Source organism: Echeneis naucrates, chromosome 15, assembly GCF_900963305.1.
Source record: "Echeneis naucrates chromosome 15, fEcheNa1.1, whole genome shotgun sequence".
Taxonomy (NCBI): domain Eukaryota; kingdom Metazoa; phylum Chordata; class Actinopteri; order Carangiformes; family Echeneidae; genus Echeneis; species Echeneis naucrates.
This window is the reverse complement of record NC_042525.1, coordinates 921594-946570: the sequence shown is the minus strand read 5'-3', so window position 1 is coordinate 946570 and position 24977 is coordinate 921594. Positions and strand designations below refer to the sequence as shown.

Genomic DNA, 24977 nt, shown 5'->3' with positions numbered 1-24977 from the left:
ATATTAGAATAAAACGTGTTAAAAGAATAATAAAAAAAAACTGTTGTATTTTTGTATTTTTGCTCATACTTTATTAATTGCAAAGGAAATTTAAGAGATCCAGTAACTTAATAAAAAATACACAACCTACATAGACAGAAATCCAGATGAAAACAGTAAACCATAATAACCAAAAAAAGTTTCTATCTTTATCTGATCAGGAGTTCTGCTCATTAATGGTGAAAAATCAACTCCAAATATCTGATTGTCTTTATTCTGTCAACACAAAAACTCAAACATTCAGGACTGATCCAGAGACTCTGACAGCTCGGCCTCTAAAGGAGACAGAAGAATGATCTAAAACACGTAAAGGACTAAAGATCTTATTAATGAAGCTGAGCTTTGGACATTAGGACAAAGTAGAGCTGTCCGAAAGAAAAGGAATAAAACCGAAACAGCAGGAAAAGAGAGACGGAACAGCGGCCACAGCAGGAGCCTGGATTAGTGCAGACGGATTTGTATGAGTCAAGTCCACAGTCGGCCAGGTTCAGCCTGAAAGCTTCAGACGGTGTCTTCGCTCTCTCCCTGAAGAAACGAACGTTTCCAGCTTCTCACTGCTGATTTCTGTTCCCTCTAATAAATATTGATTGAATGAGCTCTGAGGAATCACATCGGTGAATTCACATGTTCCTTGTTTATTTTTTCTCACTTGTTTGAGCCTTTGGAGTGTTTCCAACCTGCTGTTGGCCCGAGTTCGGCGGGATTAAGAGCTACACAGCTGACGTCTATGGTCACACACTGTCGTACCTTGCTGCCACCATCACGTGTCCCTTTTGTGCACGCGCACACACACACACACACACACACACACATCTGTCGCCAACGCGACTGTCCTCAGGTTGACTGTTGGGGCTTTAATTTCATGCTCGGCTAGCTGCCCCCCCCCCTCCCAGTTGGAAAGTTCCGCTGTCAGTCATCAAGGCCTCAGGGTGTGTGTGTCTGTCAGTGTGTGTCTCAACTGAGATGACTCTTTGTTTGTCTCAGTGTGTGCTTGGCTTTTGTCTGCATGTATATGAATATGTCTGTATGTTTTAATATGAAATGATTTGTGTGCAGGTGCCACTGTGTTTGTTTGCGTGTGTGCGTGCACCCGTCTTTAATGGGCTCCCAACTACCTGCATTAAAATACTTGAAATTCTGTGTGTGTGTGATAAGAGAGAAGAAGCCATTGTGTCTAATCAGGTCAGCAGACAACAAATTAGCACTGATGTTTGTATTCTTTCTGTGTGTGTGTGTGTGTGTGTGGAGACTCCAGGGCTTATGTCTGCAGAGAGAACTCTATTCAGCTGTCTGTTTTTATCCTCACTTCATCACAGTATACAGATGAATGCCATCATAAAGCAGCTATTGAATGAATTAAACTCGGATGATTCTGGTGTTTCAGAGCTGAAGCTGCTGCTCATCCACAAACTGTTCACTTTATAGTCACCAGAAATCTGGTGGTCGTTTTCGATTGGGTCAGCTGAACCAGCTGAGGCCGATATGTGTGAGTGAGATGGAATTTGATATGACTCAATCCTGCATTCTGCCTACTGACCATCGGGGGGGCAGCTTCACTGAGTGTAAAAATAAATTGGATTTGGTTATCAATTTGCAGTGATGGCTTAATCAAGGTCCAGTCTCGGCCCGGTGATGGCCCGGTTGGTTTTGGTATCCAGATCATTGAAACGTGGTGGAAACAGCCTGACAGTAAAAGACACCAGTAAATTCAGTCAGACACTTTGGAGCCTGTTTATTCAACGTTTATTCAGATACACACACAACTGCCCCGCAAAAAATATGATGAAGTTCAGTTTTTATCAAAAATTGATTTTGAAAAAGAGAAACATTAAGCTTCATAAGTCAAATTCTCCTTCTCTTAGACTAAAGAAATGGCTGAAACTGAAGTGTTTTACTACAAATACTGCTTACACTTAGTAGTTATTGATCTCCTTAATTCGTAATGATTGGCTTTGATGGTGACCTTGGAGAAAAAAATCCATATGATTTGACCCCTCATGTTAAGTTAAACTTGAAGCAAAGAGTTTTCTCTTAAATCTTATAAAAGAAACACGTGTTTTCTCAGTCAGCGTTCGTCTCTGTGATTGTGAAATGTCATCAGTCATAACAAAATCTCGGCTTTTAGAATATAACTTCATTAGCTTTTGAGATACTTGACAGAAGTCGTTGAATATCATTTGATCTTGAATTTATGCTGCATTTTGGCTATGAATAGTTTATTTTACTTTACTGCCTATTCAATTTCTTCTCCTGTTTGTGGATGTTATTGCATCTCAGTCCAGTCAGGTACAGGTGTGTTGTTGTTGTTGTTGTTGTTGTTGTCGTCGTCTTTGTCTTTCACATCATCCAGAGACACTGGGGCTCATCTGTATCAATGTGCTTTCAGAGAAAAATGTGACTGACTGGTTGAAACAGTGCAGAGCAGTCGTATCATGCAGCGCACACAGAAGGTCTGAAGGCTTATCTCAGGTCTGCTGTACATTTAGTTTCATTTGTGTGAGTCATTTAGTTCTCTCAATACAATCAGACCCCGCTGAACTGCTCAATTGATTTTCTTAATCGAAATATTTTTTGTGTTTTCATAAAAGACTCATTCTCTTTGGAGTTTCAGTTGGTGTGTGTCTGTGGTCTTTCTATAGATGAGACCTCAGCTGGGGTTTGTTTTGGAGATGTGGTGAGCTCATCTGAGGGCGGACCGCAGCGAGTCCAATCCATACCGATAGATATCCAGCAGATACAGTCCAGTTTATAATGGCTGAGCTGCTTGATTTAGGCTTAACACTCAGTCATCCCTGCCTTAATGCTTCTTTAGGCCGTCTAGCGCATTAGTGCCACCGCATTAACACACTGATGCTCTTATCCGAGACCGCCAAGCCCGCTGGACGGCGTGCGTACTCGCTGCCATCCAACTTGCCCTGCCTCGCCACCGTTACTCTGGCCCGAATCCATAAAAGTTGATCCTCTGTATGTTCAAAGTGGCTCTCAGTCATCACATTGACTGATGGTAAAGCTTCAGGGTCTTGGAGGAGGCTGAGGGACTGAAGCCAACAGCACATTAAAATGATTTGACTGTCATTTCTGTGCCATCATCTATTTGTCCCAGTGGAGGTTTGGCAGAGCGGCGGTAGTTTTGTGTGACATGTTGGATGATGTGTGATGGATGATGGATGGTGGGAATCGGTGGGAATCTGAGCTCGGAGAAATAAGATGTTTTCAACAGATTTCACAACACTGCGCGACGGTGCTGATGTGCCTTTGAGAGAGTTTAATTTGGTTAAGACTAAACATCTGTCAGCTTGTCTCACGGCGTCTGAACCCCCCCATCAAAAAGTAAACGACTGAATCGAGAGTGACGATGGTGGCTCTTCTGATGTGCATCGTTCACCTTTTTGTCAAATGTCGGAAAATAAAATAACTGATAAAGTCAGTCTCATGTATTTTATTAACTTGAACATTATGGTTTTAATTCTTAATTAAAGCACAATACCTTTACAAAAGAAATCAAAAAATCTAAATGGCAGGCAAATCAGTTAACAACAACAATTACACAACACTTGGTTTTTCATTTAAGTTGTGCGTCTGCTCACTCTTCACAGTTGTTGCTTTGATGGAGAAAAATGTAATTTTTTCTTAACGGATGAACTAAAATCAAATGAAAATGCTTCTTTATAAAATCCCATTAAGATCAGCTGGAGGGATTTGAGAAGCTACATCCTGAGCAGTTTTGATAAGGAAGTCTTCAGGATAACGGAAATAAGGTGTGAACGTCCAGAAACGCTCAACTAAATGCCAAATTTCTCACCTGAGACAATTTCCCTGAACTGGAGCTTTATTTTTTATTTTTATTTTTTGAATGTGTGTGTTGGCAGATTTAATCTTTTCAGATTAACTTCCTGAGTCTCAGTCTGGCTCTGATCAGCTCCTTCCTGGAGTCACCTGTCAGTCAAACACTGTCGGTAAATTCTGACTTTTTGTGGACTTCTCTTTATCTGTATGGCGGCAGTTCGTGTAGACCGAAGGCCTCACGTCCCTTTTTCATTCCCAACTAAGTTTTAGTTTGTTTCCACCACCTCGAGAATTTCGTATTAGAAAGAGTTGAAGGACTGAATCTATATCGTCCCAACTGGTCATGATGATTTCTCCTCCTCCCCTTCATCTTTCTCATTCTTCTCCTCTTTCTCTTTCCATTTCTCCTTCTCTCCTTCCCCTCTCTCTCCAGGACCTCGATGGGCGTCATGGAACCTCGGGGTGTTCATGTGTATCCGCTGCGCCGGCATCCACCGCAACCTGGGAGTCCACATCTCCAGAGTGAAGTCTGTGAACCTGGACCAGTGGACACCTGAGCAGATCCAGGTACACACACACCGACCTTTTCATCACCAGTAGCAGGACGGCAAAAATCTGAAAACATATTTATGAATGAATAGTCATGAAAAGTCAATTTGGTAATTTATGAAATGATTGTCTCTGGAACAAGGACATTTTGAAAAACAACAAATGAAACACAAAGGCCAGGTGTTAATGGAGGGCGGATTTATCACAGACGTGTCCTCAGCAGCACATGTACACAACAGTAGTGAGTCTGTGCACAGGTGTTTATGGACTGGATTACACACAACATGTCTGGATGATTTTTGTGTGTGAAGATCACCCGAGGGCACCAGTCATGTCTTTAATGGTTGAGTTGTTTGGTTTGTGTGTCTTTACTATTATAAAGGCGTGTGTGTTTTTTTTTTTTTTCGAGGCAGAGCCTATCCATCAGCTGAGTGTGAATAGAAACGGTCTTACTCTGAATATTAATCACTGTTTTCAATGACTAATTCATTCTGGATGGCTGATTATTCCGACTCCGTCTCCTCCACTTCTCCCAGCGTCATCCCATTTATCACCCCCCACTTAATTTAGCGTTGACACATGTGACCAGTGTGTGTTTGGCTCTGTGTGTTTGTGCACTAGCGCCTCCAACTGCTTTGAATTTCAGTGTGATGTATGAAAGAGCTCACCATGTGTGACACGTTCTTAAATGCCTCCCGCCGATTACCTTACTGGTATGAACACCAAGTTCCTTTTTCTTTTTCTTTCTTTACTTTCTGCTTTGCTTCTTCCCTCACAGAGTATGGTGGACATGGGCAACACCCGGGCCAGACGGCTGTACGAAGCCCACCTCCCAGAGAGCTTCAGGCGGCCGCAGACGGACCAGTATCCTCCAGCCACAAGCAGCCCAGTCTCGTTGCATGTGGCATAAAAACTCTCCGTCACCTAGCACTTGCAGATAAATTGCTGTTACTGTGCTACGTGTGCACAAACAGCTTCCTGTCACCAAACATTTCTGTGAAACCCTCTGGAGCTGATGTTGCTGCAGTTTTGCCTCAGAGGTCCCTTTATTACCATATATGTCTCCCTATATTTACAAGCCGATCTCAAAGCTCCCTGCAGCCTCTTAATGTCTCGGAACGTTTGCATAAAATGTTCTGATGTCACTGCAGCCCCGTCTCGTGCAGATGTGTGTCAAATGGGAGCGAAAAAAGCAACGTAAGGTTTTTCCTCTCATCTGTTTCTTTTCATCTGCCACCACATTACTGAGGTGTTTTGATTGAGCCGAGGCTCCACAGGAGGGAAAAGTCCCAATCCTGGTTTACTTTAATGGATCAGTCCTGTTCAAATTTCCAGCCGGAAAACATTTAAAAGTAGATGTAATTAGGCTCTGAAAAGCAGCAATCATTCATAAAACACAGAGCGATGCATCATAAAATGCCTGATTTATTTTGAAATTCCCTGTTTTGGTTGTCCTTGTAGCATCACGGCTAATAGAAACACAACCAGTTGACTGAAAATATGATTTTAATGTTGAACAGTTTGGTTCGCATCAGAAAAACATTTGTATGATTCTAAATTTGAATGCATGTTCTGAGTCTGTGAAGATGTTGGTAGTTCTGGAAGGGTTTTAATTTTTCAAACATTTACGACAAAACCAAATACACAAACACTCTGTAATTAGCAGAGACAACAACAGGAGTGCTTCGCACAAAACAGTTCTTCACTGATTTGTGACTTTTGATTTGAAAGTTTTAAATATAGCATCACAATTTAATGTCTCCAACAAACGCTTCCATTGTTTTGTATTTGCTTTGCCAGGATATTTTCTGATTTTGTGTTTTCTGGAGCTGCAGGCTGTTGAGGGGAGAAGTCAGAGAGGTTTTTGTACCAAAGTTGTCAAATTCCAAGTTTGTCACCGAGTCGTATCCAGAACCAAACAGGAAGCGACAGACTCGTGTGGTTCATGTCGCTCCGTACATTTAACCAGGACGCCTCCTGCAGTGTTTGCATTCACACTGTTGTAATGGCAGATTGCAGTTAGTCGTTTTCGAAGATACAAGATGAGACAACTGTGTGGTTAACACATCAGCATATGTTCGCATTTCCAGCAGCAGACTGAAATAAATAATCTTCCAGTTTGAAATGCTGCTGTAATACCCTATCTTGTATCTGGCAGGCCCATTTGTGCGGGTGGTCATCATTCTTCACTCTTTTGAAGTCCATTAGTCGTTCTGACAGCAGCGCCGCTGGCTGAAAACAGCAGATAACAGACTCAGGATTAGAAGAGCTCCCGCCTCAATGTGTGTGTGAGAGTTTTCCTCATTTCCTTTTGTGTTTAGATGGTGATTTCCACTCCGCAATTTGCTGCGCTCGTGTATGTAAATTACAAAATGGGGTTGGCTTCAGTCATATTTGTCATTATTTTTTCATCTTTGTGTGTGTGTGTGTGTGTGTTTGTGTTTATGGATGTTATGTTCATAAACACACATACTTTAGATTTTTTTCATTATCATAGAATATAAAAACACATTTCTTCAAAATAAACATGGATTATATCAAATTATTCATAATTTAGTCCACAAACATCTGAACAAATTACATATATATGCATTTATGAATATAAATAAAACACAGCTGGTGCTCCTTTATTTATTTTAATAACAAAGTGTATGAAAGAGCATGGAGAAAACTGAGGTCTGCAAATGTTTGTCTCCGGACATGAACGAGAACCACGAGAAAGTCTTTAAGATTCAGTTAAAATTCTTTTTTAACTCCTCTCCCCAAAACACTTAAACCAACGAGGAGATTGTGGAAACCTGACAGTCTTTTAAAGTGTCAGCTCTGAGGCAGCACCAGGAGCAGACAGGCCTTCACATCGAGGGATATTCTGAATTTTATTCCTAAAGACTTTTTGTGCAGATAGAATTGAGAATAAAGTTTCCTCTCAGCAGCAATAATAAGACACATTACCACGTTTGGTCAAATGTATATTTTTACAGCTCAGTCTTCCCATTGATAACAAGTGTATGGTTGATCAGTTATGTATTAAACAGACACAGATCTGGGAAGGATCTCCTCTCAGCTCCGGCTGTGGGTCCATATTTCAGGACATTTATCCTGCTGTGTATCTTTGTGTGGATCCAAAGCGTGATGGTGTTTTAAGTCAGCAGTAATAAACAAGTGCTGTGTTTGAGATGCAGCTCCAGCACACTGCCCCCACCCCCACCCCCACCCCCACCGCCCCCACCACCACCGCCGGTCTATCTCGTTGCCCGACTTGTGCGGGTGGTCATCATTTTTCAATCTTTCTGAAGTCTATTACTGGATCTGACAGAAACGTTGCTGCTGAAATAGGGAGATAAGAGAGTTGGGATTAGTGCTGATGTAGTGCCGGGGTGTGAGGGAGGTGGATTTCATGAGTGTGGGGTTGTGTTGTATGCCTGCTGTGGCATTTGGGATCTCATTTGAACGCCCCGCCTGTGCGCGACTACGATTGTTCCAAACACAGTATGAATGCACTGCCAGAAATCTGCTGATCTGAACTTCAGTGAAATGAGAAGATGAGAAACAGACCAAATCTTCAGTTGGAATTCAGCACAAAGGAAGTCTCAGAATGTCCCCACTTCCATCAGTTGAGTTCAGTTTTCGTCATCGTTTGTTCTATGCAGCTGATCCTGATTGATCAATGTCTGTTCCCTCTAAATGAAGCACCATTTAAAAAATGGGAGACTGTAAACTAGAGACTGAGACCAGAAACTCATCAGGAGTAGAATGAAGGTTTAAGGTGTGTGTTTGCAAGTGGTGGAAACCAAAACCTTTAAATCATATTTTCAGACAACTGTCGGTTAAATCCTAAAACATATTGGTAATATTATGATGTGCGGCATGTTTTTATGTATTTGTGCATATTTCAGGCCTTAACTCGAACCCTCAGAGCAGTGGAGGTCTTCATCCGGGACAAGTACGAGAGGAAAAAGTATTACGATAAGGAAGCTGCTCCGGTGAGTATCACCCACACGAGCTGTCGCCTCCGTCTTGAGTTTCAGGTCAGTGTTACTGTCAGACGACGGTTTGAGGGCAAAGATAATAAATAACCCATCTCTTGGGCAGAAACTGGCTCAGCCTCCATCACTCATGTTTGTCTCTCATTGAGGCTGTGAGTTTCGTATCTTCATGTTGGTCAACCTTCTCTGCTGAGACGTTTGAGTCGGTGAAATCCTGCTGCCCTGATGTCGGGACAGTGTGATGAGTGTCCTCATCAAGACCAAACCTTTGTTTTTGTGTGTTTGTGGAAGAAGAAGCGAGAGAAAGGATGTGATTGTGTAGGTGTGTATGGGAGGGGGTGGACGCACATCTCCTTGTTTCCAGAGAGATCATCTCTGAGTTGTGTGTTTTCAGTGAGTGGGCTGCATTCATACTGTGTGTTATTTAGGGCGGTGTGAAAGCTCAGCAGGATGTGTGAGTGAGTGTGAGTGAATACTGAGTATTACGGGGTTGAATTTAGAGTCACTGTAAGACTGCAGCCTGACGCTGTGTTGTCAGCTGCACAATTAATCCAAATTTAATATAACAGCACAATATGTCCAGGTGAAATATTCAAACTGTTCAAAAAGAGCTGTGGAGACGTCCCGCCTGGCAGTTTCCACCCCAGATATAACAGAAACGTGTTCATTTGGTACAAGACCCAACAAAAATCACAGTCATTTCTAATTAGTTTTTCTCCAGTGAAAACCAAACACAAGAATGAACAGTCCAAAAATTATGACAGCATGAATTTTTACGTTTATATGACGTTTTTATATTTTGGCGCCTTAAATTTGGTATTTTGTTCATTGGTGGGGGAAAAAACTGTCCTGCAATTAAAATGGATTCATAATCAGAATAAACTTTACTGTGTGCGATGAAATTCTAATCTCATCACACTGAGCTTTCACTCTTTCACTGTCTCTGGATGGTGAAGCTGTGAACATTGATCTAGCAGGTGGAACGACAAGTAATGATCATGTGATCAGAACTGTGATGGATGTAACCTTGTCACCATAGCAACAGTGTGCTCACCATACATACCTTCTCTAACCTGCAAGTCAGGAGTCACCTGTGTGGCTGCATTGTGGGTTTTAACACGTTATGATTATCACCATCATCATTATTTCATGACATGTTGGTCGTATTAATTAGAAAGTGCACTGGTGTCGGTGGAACGCCGGCTTAAGGACGTCATGACGTGTGTTTAAGTAATTATCACCAAACACAATCAACGACACAATGACAGTAAAGTTCATTAGAGAATTCATCCGTCATGGAGCTGTGATGGCTTAAAGGTTAACAACCAGCAGACACATTCAGCTTCACACTGAGAGAAGAGACTGCAATAATCCGAGGAGTGAGAAAACATCTCCGTCCCGACAGCCTCTCATTTCAGGGCTACACACTGCAAGGAGGGTTCACACAAAGTGAACGCTGCTCAACAAAAACAGTTTGGGGGAATGGAAACAGTGCAGTTATGCAGAATGTCTTGTTCACAGCTTCTTCCTCTGGTGCGTCTTCACTGCCTCTCTTCTTCTTTCACGTTCTCATTTTGTCTTTCTCTTGTTCCCTGTTGCCTCCTGCCTCTCCCTCTGTTTTCTCTGAAGCGTCGCCAGCAGTCAGACTATGATCTCGGATCTGTTTCTGCCACCCACACAGACGGCTCGGCTTTTATATGCAAATTAATTATTAAGAACAACTCATTATCAGTTTAAGCAGTTTCGTACAGATAGAAAAGAAGAGGAGGGCTGTGCTACAGTAATGCAGAGATAGTGTTTGTGTGTTTTTAGTTACATCACCGTGCAGCGTTTGGATGATGCTGACAAATGATCGATCCTGCTCCGCTTCTCCAAGAACATCCTAGTTAGCATTAATGCTCTTGAGACATTCTGACTGAAGTTTGTTCACACCTTGTGTACAGATTTAACTGGGAGCTACACTGACCACTGAAAACAGACATATGCTTGATGTAAATGAAAGTAATCACTTTTACTTTTATTGTTAAACTCTCCCTCAGTTTTCGGTAAATGGTCATCAAACACCCACAGACACTTTACAAAGCAAATTAAACATTCACAAAGACGAGATAAAATCAGTGAATGAATACTTTTAAGTTTTCAACACAACATGATGTTCATTATTTAAACAACGCTCCCATTCAGAGGGAAATAATATTTAAATTCTGCAGAAAAAAACTTGTTAGCTTGTTGGCTTTCATTCTCCTCAAAGCAAATATGTGACATTCACAAAATTTGGCCCTCTAAGCCAGAGACTGGAAGCTCTCGTGCACATGAGAGTTTGAAGTGCTTTATTTGTATTTGTTGTATTGGGATTCATGTGCGCGGCCTGTGGAGGGAGTGCTGCAGAGAGAAGTGTCTGGTAATAGGCAGCTTGCAGTACTTTGCTCACAGTGGAGAACATGAGTGCATCCACTCCATTTCCATCGCCCATGCAGCATGAGCTCATTGTTCTGCCATCAGTGAATTAGTGTGTGTGTGTCTGTTACAGGAATCAACAGGACATCAGAGTGTATCTGGTGATGAGCCCAGTGATTGGCCTCAAAATGTCACAGAGAACAGAGCGAGGGCCCTGGAGGCAGGCTGCTGATTTCAGCCTTATCTGGCTGCGTTAGTCACAGGGACGTCCTGCCGGCGTCGTCCACGGCTCCCCGTGTCCCTGCAGCCAGCTGTGCTGGCCAGCCCAACATCTGCCGGCCCCCATCCATATTGTTTCATCAACATATTTTTGTTTCTGGAGTTTCTGATGTAATTCTTTAATTTCCCCTTCCTTCTACGGACACAGAGGACACAGAGTAAATAACATCACAGTAAACATAGTAAACGTTAGCACCATGCTAGCAGTTAGCTCTTGTTTTTGGAGGACAGGCTTGTACTGATGATCACCGGTTCATTTAATATCGATTGGTGATCCTGATGAGGTAGACTGATCGATCTCCTGGTAAAAATGTTGGTGTGTGGTCATCTGGAGGCCTGTTCAATGAGCCATAGGCCTGCGTGGATTTGACCATAAATCTGTAAATTATGATCAGCACAGCTGATCAGACATGGGGGACGGGTTTAGGGGATCAAACCGAGACCAACCTGCCCCCCCGTCTCAGATCAGGGTTCTGCGGTGACAGTGGTCTGGATCACTTGGGGCTCGCAGACCTGACGGACTCACCGTCTAAAATCAAACATCAGACGTGTGTGGGAGGAAGGAGCAGTCGATTGTACTTATTGACTGTGTGCATGTCTGCGTGTTTGTTTGGTTGTCAATCTGAGCCCTAATGAACTGAAGTGGTCTTTCCATATTTAGTGATCACGACAGGATTTTGACCCCAACTGGGCCACTAAGGGTCGCCGGACTCAGACTCAATATTCTGTGAGGATGCTGTGGATTATATCACAGCCAAACCATCCGCCGCCGTCCCTCCGCCACCATAACTCCTGCTTTATTATCCTCTGTATGACTGTTCCACTCCACTTCAGCTAGTGTCCTCTGTAAGCGCACAAATGAAGCTGTTAAAGGTCTACCCAGCGGACAAATTTCAGTGAAGATGTTAACCATCCTTCTTTCTTGCTATCTGTACTCGCCGCAGCACACAGCTAGACTGTGCTATCTCCAAGTCCTAATATCTTTTCAACCTCTGTTCATCTTCCTTTACTCAGCTCGTGCTACTCCTCTCGTTATCTATCCTCTCTTTATCAAGCTGCCCCCACCAACCACCACCGGCCCTCCTCACCCCGCAGCCTCTTTTCTCTTTATCTTCATGATCAGCCCATCTGTCCCTGTTTAGTGCTGTGTCGACATCTCCGGCAGCATCAAAGTCGGAAGAGGAGGAAGTTTTGTGGAGTGGAAGAAAACCTTCAAGACATCAACAGCATAAGTGGGGGGGAAGAAACAGCTCTGAATTCACATCTCAGCTGCACTCCTTCCCACCACCACAGGGAACAAGAGCAGGCAGTCGTTTGATGCCTTAACAGAGGAGGAGGGAGGGAGAAGGATGAAAAACAGAGAAAAGGGTTCTTCTGTTTTGCCTTCAGAGAAACACAGTCAGTGTTCATTTCCACTCTGAGATGGTTTAAAGCAGGAAAGAGATGGAGGTGGGCTGATTCGAGTGATGTCATCTCTTTCACTGAACGCCTCTCTCTCTCTATCTGGCCTCGGCAGTTTGACGCTAAAGCGGAGGCTTAGTGTATTCAGCCTTCCTCAGCGCAGCACGCAGTGTTTATCCATCAGGTCTGGCCTGTGTTTTGGAATCAATTTGTTTCATCACAAATTTCTGAATAGCTGCTAACCTCCAAATGAAATTCGGACCCAGAATCAGGTCTGCCGGGGCCGACAGGATCCGCTCTATGGCTGCGTGTAGGTGGGATTCTGACTCATCATCCCACAGATGGTAGGCGTCTCAGCCAAACACAGACACCAAATTTCTGAACCTTTACTCGAATCAAAACGACCTTCTCATCAGCTGTTACTTTTACAGCCTTTGAACTTCTAATGCGTCCTTACAAGTTGATGGATTGGTTCCTTAAAATCCACGACAGTCTCACTGTGTTCACTTCAGCTCAAGGTGAAAACACAATGATTTCACTGATATGGCTGCGTTATATAAAACCATCTTGTGGACGCCTACAAGGCTAAACATTTGATTTTCACCGATCTTTAGACCCTGAACTTTTCGTCACACTCTTCAGAGCAGAATCTCATCAGTGCTTCACTTCCTGTTAATGTATTTCACCACCAAAACCTGCTAAAAGGAAACACATGAGACTTGATTATTAATAATCAATCAGTTCAGCTTTTCGGTTGTAGATGCTGTGAGTGAAGACGTGTCTCCGCTCTTGTGGGAGGGAGCTGTAGAAAGGCAGCGAGCAGCCAGATGGCAAAGAATAAACAAGAAGAGATAAAGACAAGGCCACGGCGGTGTCAGAGCTGCTTAGTCAAATCTGGTAACTGACATGTCTAATCACAGGCAGGAAAGATTCAAGAAGTTCTGTGCCGACTGGTGCGGGTGTTGAAGACAGATTGAAAATGGCATTAATTAACGTAAAAAGTGTGCTCTTGTTAAATGATGGATTTGGTGCACCAAGCTGTGGGAAAACACAAACCAGGCTTCTCACTATGAAAAAGAAAAGTGGGTTTGAATTCTCACGAGTCTTCTGAATGCACTAATATGGTGTTGGGAATACTCTGTCCTCTCTGTGTCTCCCTCCTGTCTCCATCATTCCTCTCCTCTTTGTTCCTCCGTCCAGCTGGCACTGTGATAATCTCTGTCTGTGGAGAAATGCAGCCTGAGCCTGGGCTCCTTTATATCTGAAACAAGGGAACTCTTGGCTGCCCGTGCATATTAATGCATGTGCTTTTAAAGCGGCAGTGATCAATATTTTTAGTGTAATTGATCACATTAATTTGTGGCCCAGACGTTTGTGACAAGCTGCTGATCACAGTGGAGTCGTTCCTAACAGATAGGCGGATATTTTCAACTCACTCGGACCTGCTCTGCTCTCTATCCTGATTGGGTGGTCCATCCGTCAATCACACCATAGCCCCGCCCACTCATTTATCCCCTCTTCCTGCTCTGTTTCCCTCTAAATGGAGCATCATGTTGTATTGAAGACTTGAAACTAGAGGCTGAGACCATAAACTCATTAGGAAATTGTTAGAAGACCCAACAGATGTATCACCGTTTTCTGTATTTTCCAGTTAATTCCAGTTAGTTAATACAAAAATTACTGTTCCAAGTGAAATTGTAATCACAAAATGAATTTATTGCTCATGGTTAATGAGCTCCTTCGGGGAGTGGTTAAAAGGATAAAGGACATACCCTATGTACGCCGCTTTCTTTTTTTTAACCTTTTCCACATTCGTGGATTTGTTCCACGGCTGCTGTTTCCCTGTTTGATCTCCGTTTCCTCCTCTATGATCGGCAAAGAAATATGAAACAGGGCTGCAGGAACAGCCGCTGTTGCTGGTAGACTGCTGCGTTCAATATAAGCCGGCGCTCAGTCTGTCTCTCAGGTCAATGACGGGTTAATAGAGGTCACCCCGGCACTCCATAACGGTGCGTGCCGGTGGTGAGGTTCTATTTTGACACTGTTCATTCAGTGCAGCTGGGCGGCCGAATATAACCTCGGCCTGGGGAGAAGTGTACTCTGCTGCGGTGGAGAAAACGCTCCTTCATTCCCTCTAATTAACTCTGCTCTCGGCTTCACTGCTCTCTCTCCAGTCTGTACTCCTTGTGCTTCCTGCCTGCCTTCACCCGTCTCCTCCTCACCCCCTTCCTTTTCTTCTGTTGTCTGCGTCTAACCCTCTGTCTGAAATGCTGTCTTCCAGCAGAAGTCATCCGAAGCCGCTCCTCCCTCCACCTCGCCGTCCGCCCAGGCTGACAGGAGCAGACAGGAGGTACAGGTCTCTCTGGTACTATGGTGTCATGCTGTGGTTGTGTTGTGCTGCACTGTTGCCTTGTTGTCTGTTGTTGTGTTATCGTATCCTGTGCTGGTTTTCCAAAGGCCAGGACAGCTGATTACAGTCAAGTCAGCAGCACGGTTTCATTGGCTTAAAGCAGCTGATATAAACCAGCTGATAAAATGACATTCATAGATTATTAATCATATTAATTATGCTCTTTCTCTTTAGCTCCGTTTCGAAGCCTTTATTCAAACATCATGTACGACGTGTCACACTTGGGTGAACTTGGCTAAGCTGAAATTGTGTCAGAAAATGTACATTTGCTTTTCCTAATTAATTTTTCTACATTATCTCCCAGCAGCTCAACAACATTTGATCAAATCTGCTTCCAGCTTCGGATGGCTGTGTTAAATCCTTGTTAAAAGCGTCAGATTGAATCTAATTAGCTTCTAAAAAAGTTAGAAATGACTCACGCTCAAAGGTCTATCACCAGCTTGTGTTGGATGAGAAGACAGAGACTTGAAGTAGCTGCTGATTAATTTTCACAACCAGCTCCAGTGTGAGCACTAGACAAGCACATAATAAATGAAATATTGATCGAATTTACAGTTGAATTTTTCACATTTTCAGAAGTTATATGCTGGAGCTCTCTGTGCAGAGCGCTTAAGCTGACCAAAACAACAACAACAAAAAAAACAAGTCAGCAGAATAATTTCTCCAGAATCATGGAGCGATGTTTGCATCTGATGCTGCAGTTCAATCCCACAATTCAATGCACTATATAGCGTCTTATAATCGAGATAAAGTGACTGAGTGATGATACAAAATGGGTCTGTGGCTGCAACCGCTTCGCCTCACAGACGTGAAGGAGAAAACTTTTACTCTACTTTACTTCAACCAACTTTATTTCTGAGACATGGACGATAAAGACTGTGTTTACTTGGGTGTGCTGCGGGAAGTTTCTGCGGTGATTACTTCCTTTCTAATGCTGCTGCAGCAAGGAAATTGTGGGATGGCATTATCTCCCCTTCCCTTTCGTAAAGGCAGGTGCAGTGTTTCCTATGCTAAAGGAGATAAGATAGGAAGCATTGAGGCTCCTTTCCTTATCATTTAAAAGGATTCCAGCGGCTCTTATCCCAGCTGATGAAACTTAATAAAAAAAAAAAAAACCCAAAAAAACCAAACCCAAAGAAACCTTTGACCGGACACTGAAGGTGTGTTTATTTTAAAAGCAGCAGTGATGGTTGTTGGATGGGGGAGTGGGCCATTACTGCCTCTGGTGTAAACTGGTTTAATAAGTGAGAACCCAGCTGTAATCTGCAGTGTTTTGTTCATGATGATGGGATGGGAGAATGAAGCTGCTGGAGAAAATTGCCTGACGGCAGCGTCATTAGCTGACAGTTCAGTCACAAGAAAACATGCTCGCACTTATTGATGGATGTTTTAACAAAAACACAGCTAAAACACAGCCAAAACAACAACAGCCTCATCATCATCCTTTTTAAATTTCTCAGGGAAACTGGGTGGAGTAAGACCAGCATCTGGCAGTACAACAGAATATATGACACAATAGAAACAAGTCTCTGGCTTCTGCTCTGCACAAACCGCACTGACTGGCGGAAGCCACAGTTTCTTTTATTTTCATGAAATGCTTGAAAATTCAAACCAAGACAAAAACTCCTCTTTTCTGAAGTTGACATTCGACCCCAACTCTGTGTGTGTGACAGATTTTATAATGTGCTGTTTGTTATTTGAAATAAATCCGAAACGCTCTGACTGTAGAGTATTTTAAGCTCTGATATTGATGTTGTTCACACATGAAAACACCATCAATATTTTCTTTTCTCAGCGTGAATAAATATAAAAACATGAAGAGCCAATAAGTAAGCAGCCCTTTGAAGCTTTTCTCTCAGGTATCCTGTCTGTCATTAACTAAAGCATGTTGGTGTCTGGCATCAGCACCATCTCATTTACATATAACAGAGCAAGACACAAGCTTCAACCTGAAAACACTACATCAACTCTTCGAACGCTAATAATGTCTGCACATTAAATCAGCAGTGAGTGCATTAAAATCACATTAAGGAAGCAGACATCTAATTGTTTCCCACCTGCTGTGAGCTATAGCTGTTCTTTGCCATCAGGCCTCTGTTCTCCTCCTATAGGATATTATAATGAATATTAAAGAAAGGCTCGTCCAATGTGCTTAATTAGCATTATAGGGCTGCTTATAGCACTGCAGCACGGGATCAGTATTCTTTGTGATTTTCTGCAGAATGATTTGATGCCTTCATACCTGTACGCCATTAAATCATGTTTACCTTCAATTTGAAGTATTTGTTGTTGTTAAAGAATAATTTTACCCAATTAAAACACCCAGAAGTGATAACAGACAAAATGTGGACCAGACATTTAGGATAAAATCTAAACACTTACTTTAACCTCCTCATGGTCTGAAATGTCATAAAATTTGAGGCCAAGAAATGTTAACTTTTTATTTAGAGATGTTAAACAACAAATTGACTCCAAAGATAATTGAGAGTTGAAGATGTCTGTGTGATTTGTTTTTGTGTGTGTGTGTGTGTGTGTGTGTGTGTGTGTGTGTCGAACATCTCCCAGACTAATGTTCTACTTTCAGCACTTTGTGAGTTAATGTCAGTCCAAAAAAATGTGGATTTCTAAAAGTACTTCAAGTCCTGTTTTGTGAATAAAGGACATCTTGTCAGCTCTTTAGCCCCAGAACTTAAAAACCGAGTCTGATTGTTGAACATGTCAGAAGGTTTGAAATTAAGAGTGTGACATATGATATTCTGCCGTCTGACACATCCCTTCTTCTTCTTCTTCTTCACAGAGGGAGCGTGAGAAGAAGAAGGAGGAGAAGAAGAAAGAGAGGGACATCGATAAAGGAGAGAGACTCAACAATGCAAAGGTACAAACACACATGTAATAGATTACATGCAACTGGAAAGCTGGTCATTGATTGGTGGAAACGGTGATGAGCAATGTCTTTGTGTTTTTTGGAGGGGGAATTAAAATAAGATTGAAAGATGTCCAGTTTGACAGGAAGTCCCCCATTAGAGGTCCAAAACGTGTTGTTGCCTTTCTGGTTCTGTATCTTCGGTCATTTGATGTTGTTGCGGCTGGATTCAGCTTGAGCTGTGAAAACTGTTGCACCGAGGAGGAAATTAGTAACTGCTGTCCAGCTACGCTGCTCCTTCTTTGTGGACGTTGGTGTGAAGGTGCACAAGGCCTGAAGGAGAAGTGCTGCCTCTTTTGTGTGCATGTCAGCGTTGTGTTATGAATGCATGATGTGCGACAACAGAGAGGGTGAGTCGCTCCACCTTCATGGCGCAGCAGCTGAATCCTCCAGAGAGACTCCTCATAAACATTCATGTTGCTCACAGATGCTTTAGTTTTGCTCCGTGCATCAGTACGGAGGATTTCTCTGGTGCACGGACACGTCACCAGGGGAGCCACTTCTTAGAGGCTGTGATACTGTGGAACTTCAACCTGAGCCGCACTGAACGAGTTTCAACATATTTAATCATCTTTATTGAACCGCAGTCTCCTCTTCTTTTGCCAAAAAAACAAAACAAAATGAAACATTGCATCACTGATGGAAGACACAACATCCTGCTGCTGAGATGAATCAGGTTTGACCAGAACGAGCTGCAGTTACTGATCAGATCTGTCGATATGTGATGGAGAGTATTTGTATGTGTGCAAGTGTGTAAGTAAGAGAGAGGGGGAGTAAAGGAGGGAATGTGAGTGTTTCTGGGTCATGGTTAGTGAATTCAGAGTATTTCCATGGCCTGTGAAGTGTTGAGGGAATAGTTTGGATACTGCTTTATGTGTGTGTGTGTGTGTGTGTGTGTGAGAGATGCTCTTTTGGGAGCAGGAATGCAGGTTGTGGGCAGCTGTATTCACAGAGCTGAGACTGAAATGTAACCATTCATTTGTCTGTGGTCTATATATTTATTTATCAGATATCGTCTTTATTAATTCATGTGCTGTTATCTTCCAAAGTCGATATTCCAATTATTTTCCCCGACCATCATACCAAGACCTAAAACTATTTTTGTTATATTGACAGAGATTGTTGTGGGATGTTTCTGTTTATTAGTGGTTTCAGATCTAACATGTAGCTACAGCATCATGGAAACAGGAACATCACTCATCACGCCACGCCTGACAGCTTCTGAGCTCAGCTCGTTTTTATCTTCTCAGCTCACGCTAACACACCTGGAATCACCTGAGAACATGAGCTGGTTTAAACAGGAAACAGCTTGTCTCCTCTCAATTGGTTAGTTACTGGAACAGGGAAGACAATTTCACATTAAAATCCAAAAGGTAAACTGAACAACAGCTGCTACAAAGACAACAAGGTCAGAAAAAGTTACTCATCCTCCATGTTGTTTTTCCTCTGCTAGTCCCACTGTCAATCACATGGTAGCCACGCCCCCAGGGTAGGTATCCCAAATATTCTTTCATCTTTATCTTGCTTTATCTATCGAGTTTCGAGACAACTTCTCAAAGTTGAAAAATCTTCACTTAGATTCTGAATTGTTTCTATTTCGATGCCATAAGGTGCAGAAGGACAAAATGGCAGCTACATAAGAAGATTAGTTTGGAACTACCTGCAATTTCACTTCAGTCTGCACCGCCTGCCAACACACACACACTTTTATGGTTTCTTAATGATGAACTTTTAATTAAATGTCTGACACAACTCAGCTTCACATGTTCACATCCCCCCCGGGATGGTCTAAAATACCCTCTGATCATGTGACCCAGCTCCTCAGCTGACCTGCTGAAAGGCTACAGATTGGTGTGTGTGTGTGTGTGTGTGTGTGTGTGTGTGTGTGTGTGTGTGTGTGCGCGCTGGCAGAGATATGTGGTATTCATCCCCTTATCAGCTGCTCCTGCTGTTGATGAGCCTCAGTGTCAAGGAGATATTTGGGGGCATTTTGTGTGTGTGTGAGACTTGTTAGTCTAAGTGTAAGTGTGCTGACGTGCTGAAAGCTGTTTAATCTCCAGTATAGCAGGAAACATGCTGACAGCCATGTTTCTCCGTCTCTTCCCTCCCACTCTCTCTCTCACTGTCTCATCTCGTCCAAACTCTACATCATGTATATATCAGCACGCACACATGTTGATGGACAGACAGACCGACGGAGGTTTAATCAGCAGACACGTTTCATTTCCTTTCGTTTCACTTCAGCATTCCTCTTCTCGTATTAAAATCCAAAGTGATGTGGAGTCCATCAGCTCATCGAGCTCGAGTTACAGATGAAAGTCCGAGAGCAGGGCCTCGATCAATGTGGATCTTTTAAGCATGATGCTGAAATCGTTGGATTAGAGCTGACAAAAATGTATCAAAGCTATTTCTTGAACAGAAAAAGACTACATATATATTTATTCCACAGACAACAGCACTGAAATCGACACAGTAATGTCTAATAATAAATTCTAAAAATATAATTTTCATATAATTAAATATGATAAAGAGTGCAGACATTCCTGTGGTAACGGGTCAGGTTCACTAATTATTTCTAGATGAATGATTGCGGAGGGGCAGATCCAAGAGCAAGGCATCCTACATTTCCCATAATGCAACAAACATTTAACATTTATTGATTATTCAAATTAAATTGTCCAAACTCACATGTGGCCGTCTGGTCCTGATTAATGTGACTGTCTGATTAGACATTTAAACCTCTGAGCTTCATGTGGACTCTGATTGTGCTTCAATAGTGCTGATCAGTATGAATGTTGTCTGAAAGTTGATGGTCAGTGTTCAGTACGAGGTCGAAAACATTTTTGTTCCGATTCGCTTTATTTCCACATGGGGCCTTTTTCATGGCCAGCTTGTTTTTATCTTGACAGGAAAGCCTCTGGAGCGATATTTGGAGATTTGAATTACATCCTCTCAGACTTAATAAATTCCTTCTTACAATTTAGTTGAAGGGCAGACAGGATGATGTGAGCATTAATTGACAGGAGGAACTCCAGGATATGTTGGGCATTTAAATGAAAAACTAACTACAAGCATTAACTTTACTGCTCAGCCGTCTTCGACTAAAAGCAGAAACACCTATATACGTATGTACATGAACATTAAAACACAGACGTGTGTGTGTGTGTGTGTGTGTGTGTGTGTGTGTGTGTGTGTGTGTGTGTGTGTGTGTGTAGAAGGATTTGTGAGAGAACACCTGCATTGTGTTTTTAAGTTAAAAGTCCCATAAAATGCAGCGACAAGAAGATCAGAGTGAGGACAAAATTAATCCTCTCTCTCACACACACACACACACACACACACACACACACAGCTTTCCAGTGAAGAAGTGACTGTTATTTCTGTTCTGTCCCGTTCTCTCCTCACCACCATTCATTTTCATCTTTCCTTCATTTCTCTCTCTCTCACACTCTCCCTGCCCCTCTCTCTTTGTCTTTCTCTGTTTCCCTGTCTCTCTCTCTCTCTGTCTCTCTCTCTCCCTGTCTCTCTCTCTCTCTGTCTCTCTCTCTCCCTGTCTCTCTCTCTTTCTGTCTCTCTCTCTCCCTGTCTCTCTCTCTCTCTCTTTAAACTAAATCACTCGTCCCATTAGACTGCCGGCGTATGTTGTCTTTTTCTTTCAGCTCATGAATAAATTATCAAAGAGAACAAGAGGCTGCTTTTCCTTCATGGAAAAAACACTGGAGCTGCCTTTGTTGGAGACAAAAATGAAAGAGTGTGTGTGTGTGTCTGTCTTTATTCATTCAGTGCAGGGATTTGGGGAGTGTGTTATCACTAGGTGCTCTGTACATCTGGACTGAGAGCTCTCTGAGGTTCCCTCGATTGGATGACACACACACACAATCGGTGGCAGCTAAAGCATATCTGTGGTCGATTGGAGTTGGTTTGACTGGATGGTGTGAAGGGCAGCCAAAGGAGCAACACTTTGAGGCTAATAACGTGACACACACACACACACACACACGCAGCACGTTGGGTGCTCTGAGGTCTCACAGTCAATCGATAGTGTAGCCACAAGCAGGCTGATCAATAAGCTGGATCTGCTCTGCTGGAGGAAGAGAATCAAGTCTATTTCCCAAGAAAACACACACACACACACACACACACACACCTCCCCTGCTGTGATGCTGCAGAGCCGTTCCCCTCCACACAGACTCAGTTGGGGTCTTCACAGCTCGGGGATTTGGAATATATATATATATATATATATATGTATATGTGTGGGATTCCATGTCGAGGGAGCTCGGCAAATTTATTGTGACAATGATCAGTAAATGCTGCAGGGGACAGATGAGTGAATGTCGACAGTGTCCTCAAATTCATCAATAATTGATTAGCCTGGTAATTAGACTGAATGATCGTTAATACTTTTTGTGTTGTGGATTTATATCTGTTGGACAAATTTTTCACTTAATGTTCATTTTTATGTTGCTCGTATGTGCTTCTGATTCTTAAGACGGGACCACCATTAGAGCTGAGGAACTGACGCTGGGCAGCTTAAAGAATCTTTGTGGTGCTGCAGAGACTTCATAGACACTAAATCATGTTCTTTAGATCCAAAGATCTCTTTGCGCTTAATGATGGAGAATATAAACTCTGTTGTGAACACAGGCCTGATTAGAGTTTTATTTTCTAACAGCCAAAGATTGGAGACGAGGGAGCAGCGAGCGCTAACATTTTCTCTAATTTCCATGCTGTAGTACAAATTTCCTCTCAGCTTTGTCTCATCTCTTGCGTCTGTCATGAGCTGCCGTTCTCTCACTTCACTTGCTTCTCCACTCACTTCCCCCGTTGGACATCTCCCCCCCCCACCCCCACCCCCCCAACCACCCAACCACGCTGTTCTGCAGGTTGGCACCTGTAGTTGAATCCGGTTCAGTGAAGTCTGTACACCTGATGTAAAACACCCTAAATCCAATTACTTTATGCAAAGTGGTGGAGATGAGTTTCACAGCAACAGCAGGGGGTCCCATCGTTTGCCTCCGTGGGAACGCCACCTGTGAGTGTGTGTGGGAGGACACAAGCCAGCTACAGAACAACAACAACAACAACACACTCATACACTCTTCATACAAACTGGAAGAAGCGTCAGATCGTTGGCTTTGGTATTCCATGTTAGCTGCTGCGCTAATCCAGCTTGTCTCCAAATCCAGTTTGTGTGTGTGTGTGTGTGTGTGTGTGTGTGTGTGTGTGTGTGTGTGTGTGTCAGACCAGTTGGCCATGGTGTGTGTATATATGTGTGTGTTCTCCAAATCCAACAAACAAATTCTAACCTGAAACAGGCAGCTCTAAAGGCTCTGCTGTTCAGCAACAAATAAGATTCACTTCACAAAATACCCGAAAAGACCTGCTATAAATTGGTGTTTGTGTGTCTGTGTGGGTCTGTGTGTGTTTGTGTGTGCATTGATTTGATTAGGTATTCTTTCCCTGAACAGTGTCGCCACGCTTCATCCGTCAGACCAAACTGTGACTTCCAACTCTTAGGAGTGTGTGCGTATGTTTGTAGGCTTTACAAGTATACAGTGTAGAGTGTTTGTGTTGTTTGTATCTTTGTGTGCTTTTGCATTTATGCATTACTTGAATTAGTTTGTCTGTTGGTACCTTTATATGTATGAGTGTGTCCTTTCGCTTGTTTGAGTTTGTCTCTCTCTCACTGTGTGTGTGTGTTAAAATGCAAAGTGTTGTCCATGACTGTCAGATGAATGTAACTGGGTGGAAGAGATACTTGTGTGTGGCAGCCTAAGATCTCCCCTCCCCTTTGTGTGTGTGTGTGTGTGTGTGTGTGTGTGTGTGTGTGTGTGTGTGGCGCTGCAGTAAGTCAGAGGCTGTTAAGTGTGCCGGGCTGCAGCAGTTCTGCACCATTCAACACGCTCTGTCACTCAGCTGGTGGCTGACACACACACACACACACACTCAGGGAGTAGAGATGGGGGAGCTGCCGACTTTATGATATGGATATTTCAGTCTGTATTGATAATACATTTTCAACACAGTCCTCTCTCCATGCGCACGCACACACACACACACACACACACGTGCCTGGCCTCCTTCCCACTGTCTCCTCGTTTCCTTGTCTCCTCGTCTCTTCACTGTGTCTTGTTATCTATCTCTTCAATTCAGCCTGTTTTTCATTTCCTTCTTCATCATCATTCATCATGTCGCCCTTCTCCTCATCTTCATCATCTTCTTTTCCTTGTCTTGTCCGCCACCTCTTCCTCTCTCCTTCCTTTCTCCTACTAATATCTCATCACCTCCTTTTTGCTCCACATCCAGTCCTCCTAATTGCCCCTTTCTCCCCTCTGTCTTTGTGCCCCCTCCTTGCTAACCTTCCTCCTCCTCTCTCTGTTCTGGCTGGCTGTCTTTGGCTTCACCGGCTCATCAACCGGTGGCAGTTTGAGTGTTCTGTTTTATGGTGTTAATAAGGCAGCTGTCAGCCACGGGAAGACGATCACCTGCAGCGGCCTCAGCAGAGTAATCAAGGTCATCCTGGATGTTGGGATGGAGATTTGCAGCTGCTGGAAGGCTTTTAATTTGAAAACAAGAACAGGAAGTGCTGCTGCAGTGACAATAGTTTAACACAATCTGGAGAAAAAAATGCCACATGTTAGGATTTAATAGACAACTCTTTAGGATTAATGTTGGGACAGCAGGTTCTGAAACAGGTTCTGAAACTTGTTGCACTGTACGACAGTCAGGTCGATGAATATTCTTTTGCACATTGATCATTATATGATAAAAGGAAAAAAATATGGACCGTATCTGGAAAGTTTAAATAAATTATTTTGGAATTTACTGAGTCAATTGGCAATAGTTTAGATTTCCAGAACAAAAGTGCAGATGTGCAGGAGGAAGTTTGAATTAAGACCTTTTCTGCATTAAAAGAATCTGACTGATGTGTGAAGGAAACGCAGCAGCACAAACAATATTCTTATAATTCAACGGTAGACAGGGAGAAGAAATCAGATCAAACTTTCCTCAACATCAATAAATAATTATTGAACACATCAAATTTGGACACCAAAGTTTTCACAGCACTGGTTTTCATTTCACTGTCTCAATATTGTGTGCTCATATTTTCCATATTTGCTCTCGGCAAAAATTGATTTTGCTTCCTTATCTGAGCTCCGAGGGCCAAGAAATTGCTGAGTGAATCAGTCGAGCTCTGCAGAAA

The 24977-nt window shown here is 42.8% G+C and overlaps 1 protein-coding gene across 5 annotated transcripts in view; it reads left to right on the top strand.

The window, feature by feature from the left end:
* The window catches only part of LOC115055383 (stromal membrane-associated protein 1-like), a 55597-nt gene that overhangs the window by 4790 nt on the left and 25830 nt on the right, over positions 1 to 24977 (top strand). For 3 of the 5 annotated variants that reach the window (XM_029521132.1, XM_029521133.1, XM_029521129.1), the window contains exons 2-6: positions 4259 to 4392; positions 5153 to 5238; positions 8291 to 8357; positions 14719 to 14787; positions 17645 to 17722. In XM_029521132.1, coding sequence (XP_029376992.1) covers positions 4259 to 4392; positions 5153 to 5238; positions 8291 to 8357; positions 14719 to 14787; positions 17645 to 17722 — 434 coding nt within the window. The remainder of the gene's footprint in view (positions 1 to 4258; positions 4393 to 5152; positions 5239 to 8290; positions 8358 to 14718; positions 14788 to 17644; positions 17723 to 24977) is intronic. The other 2 variants (XM_029521130.1, XM_029521134.1) reach the window with 2 other exon arrangements.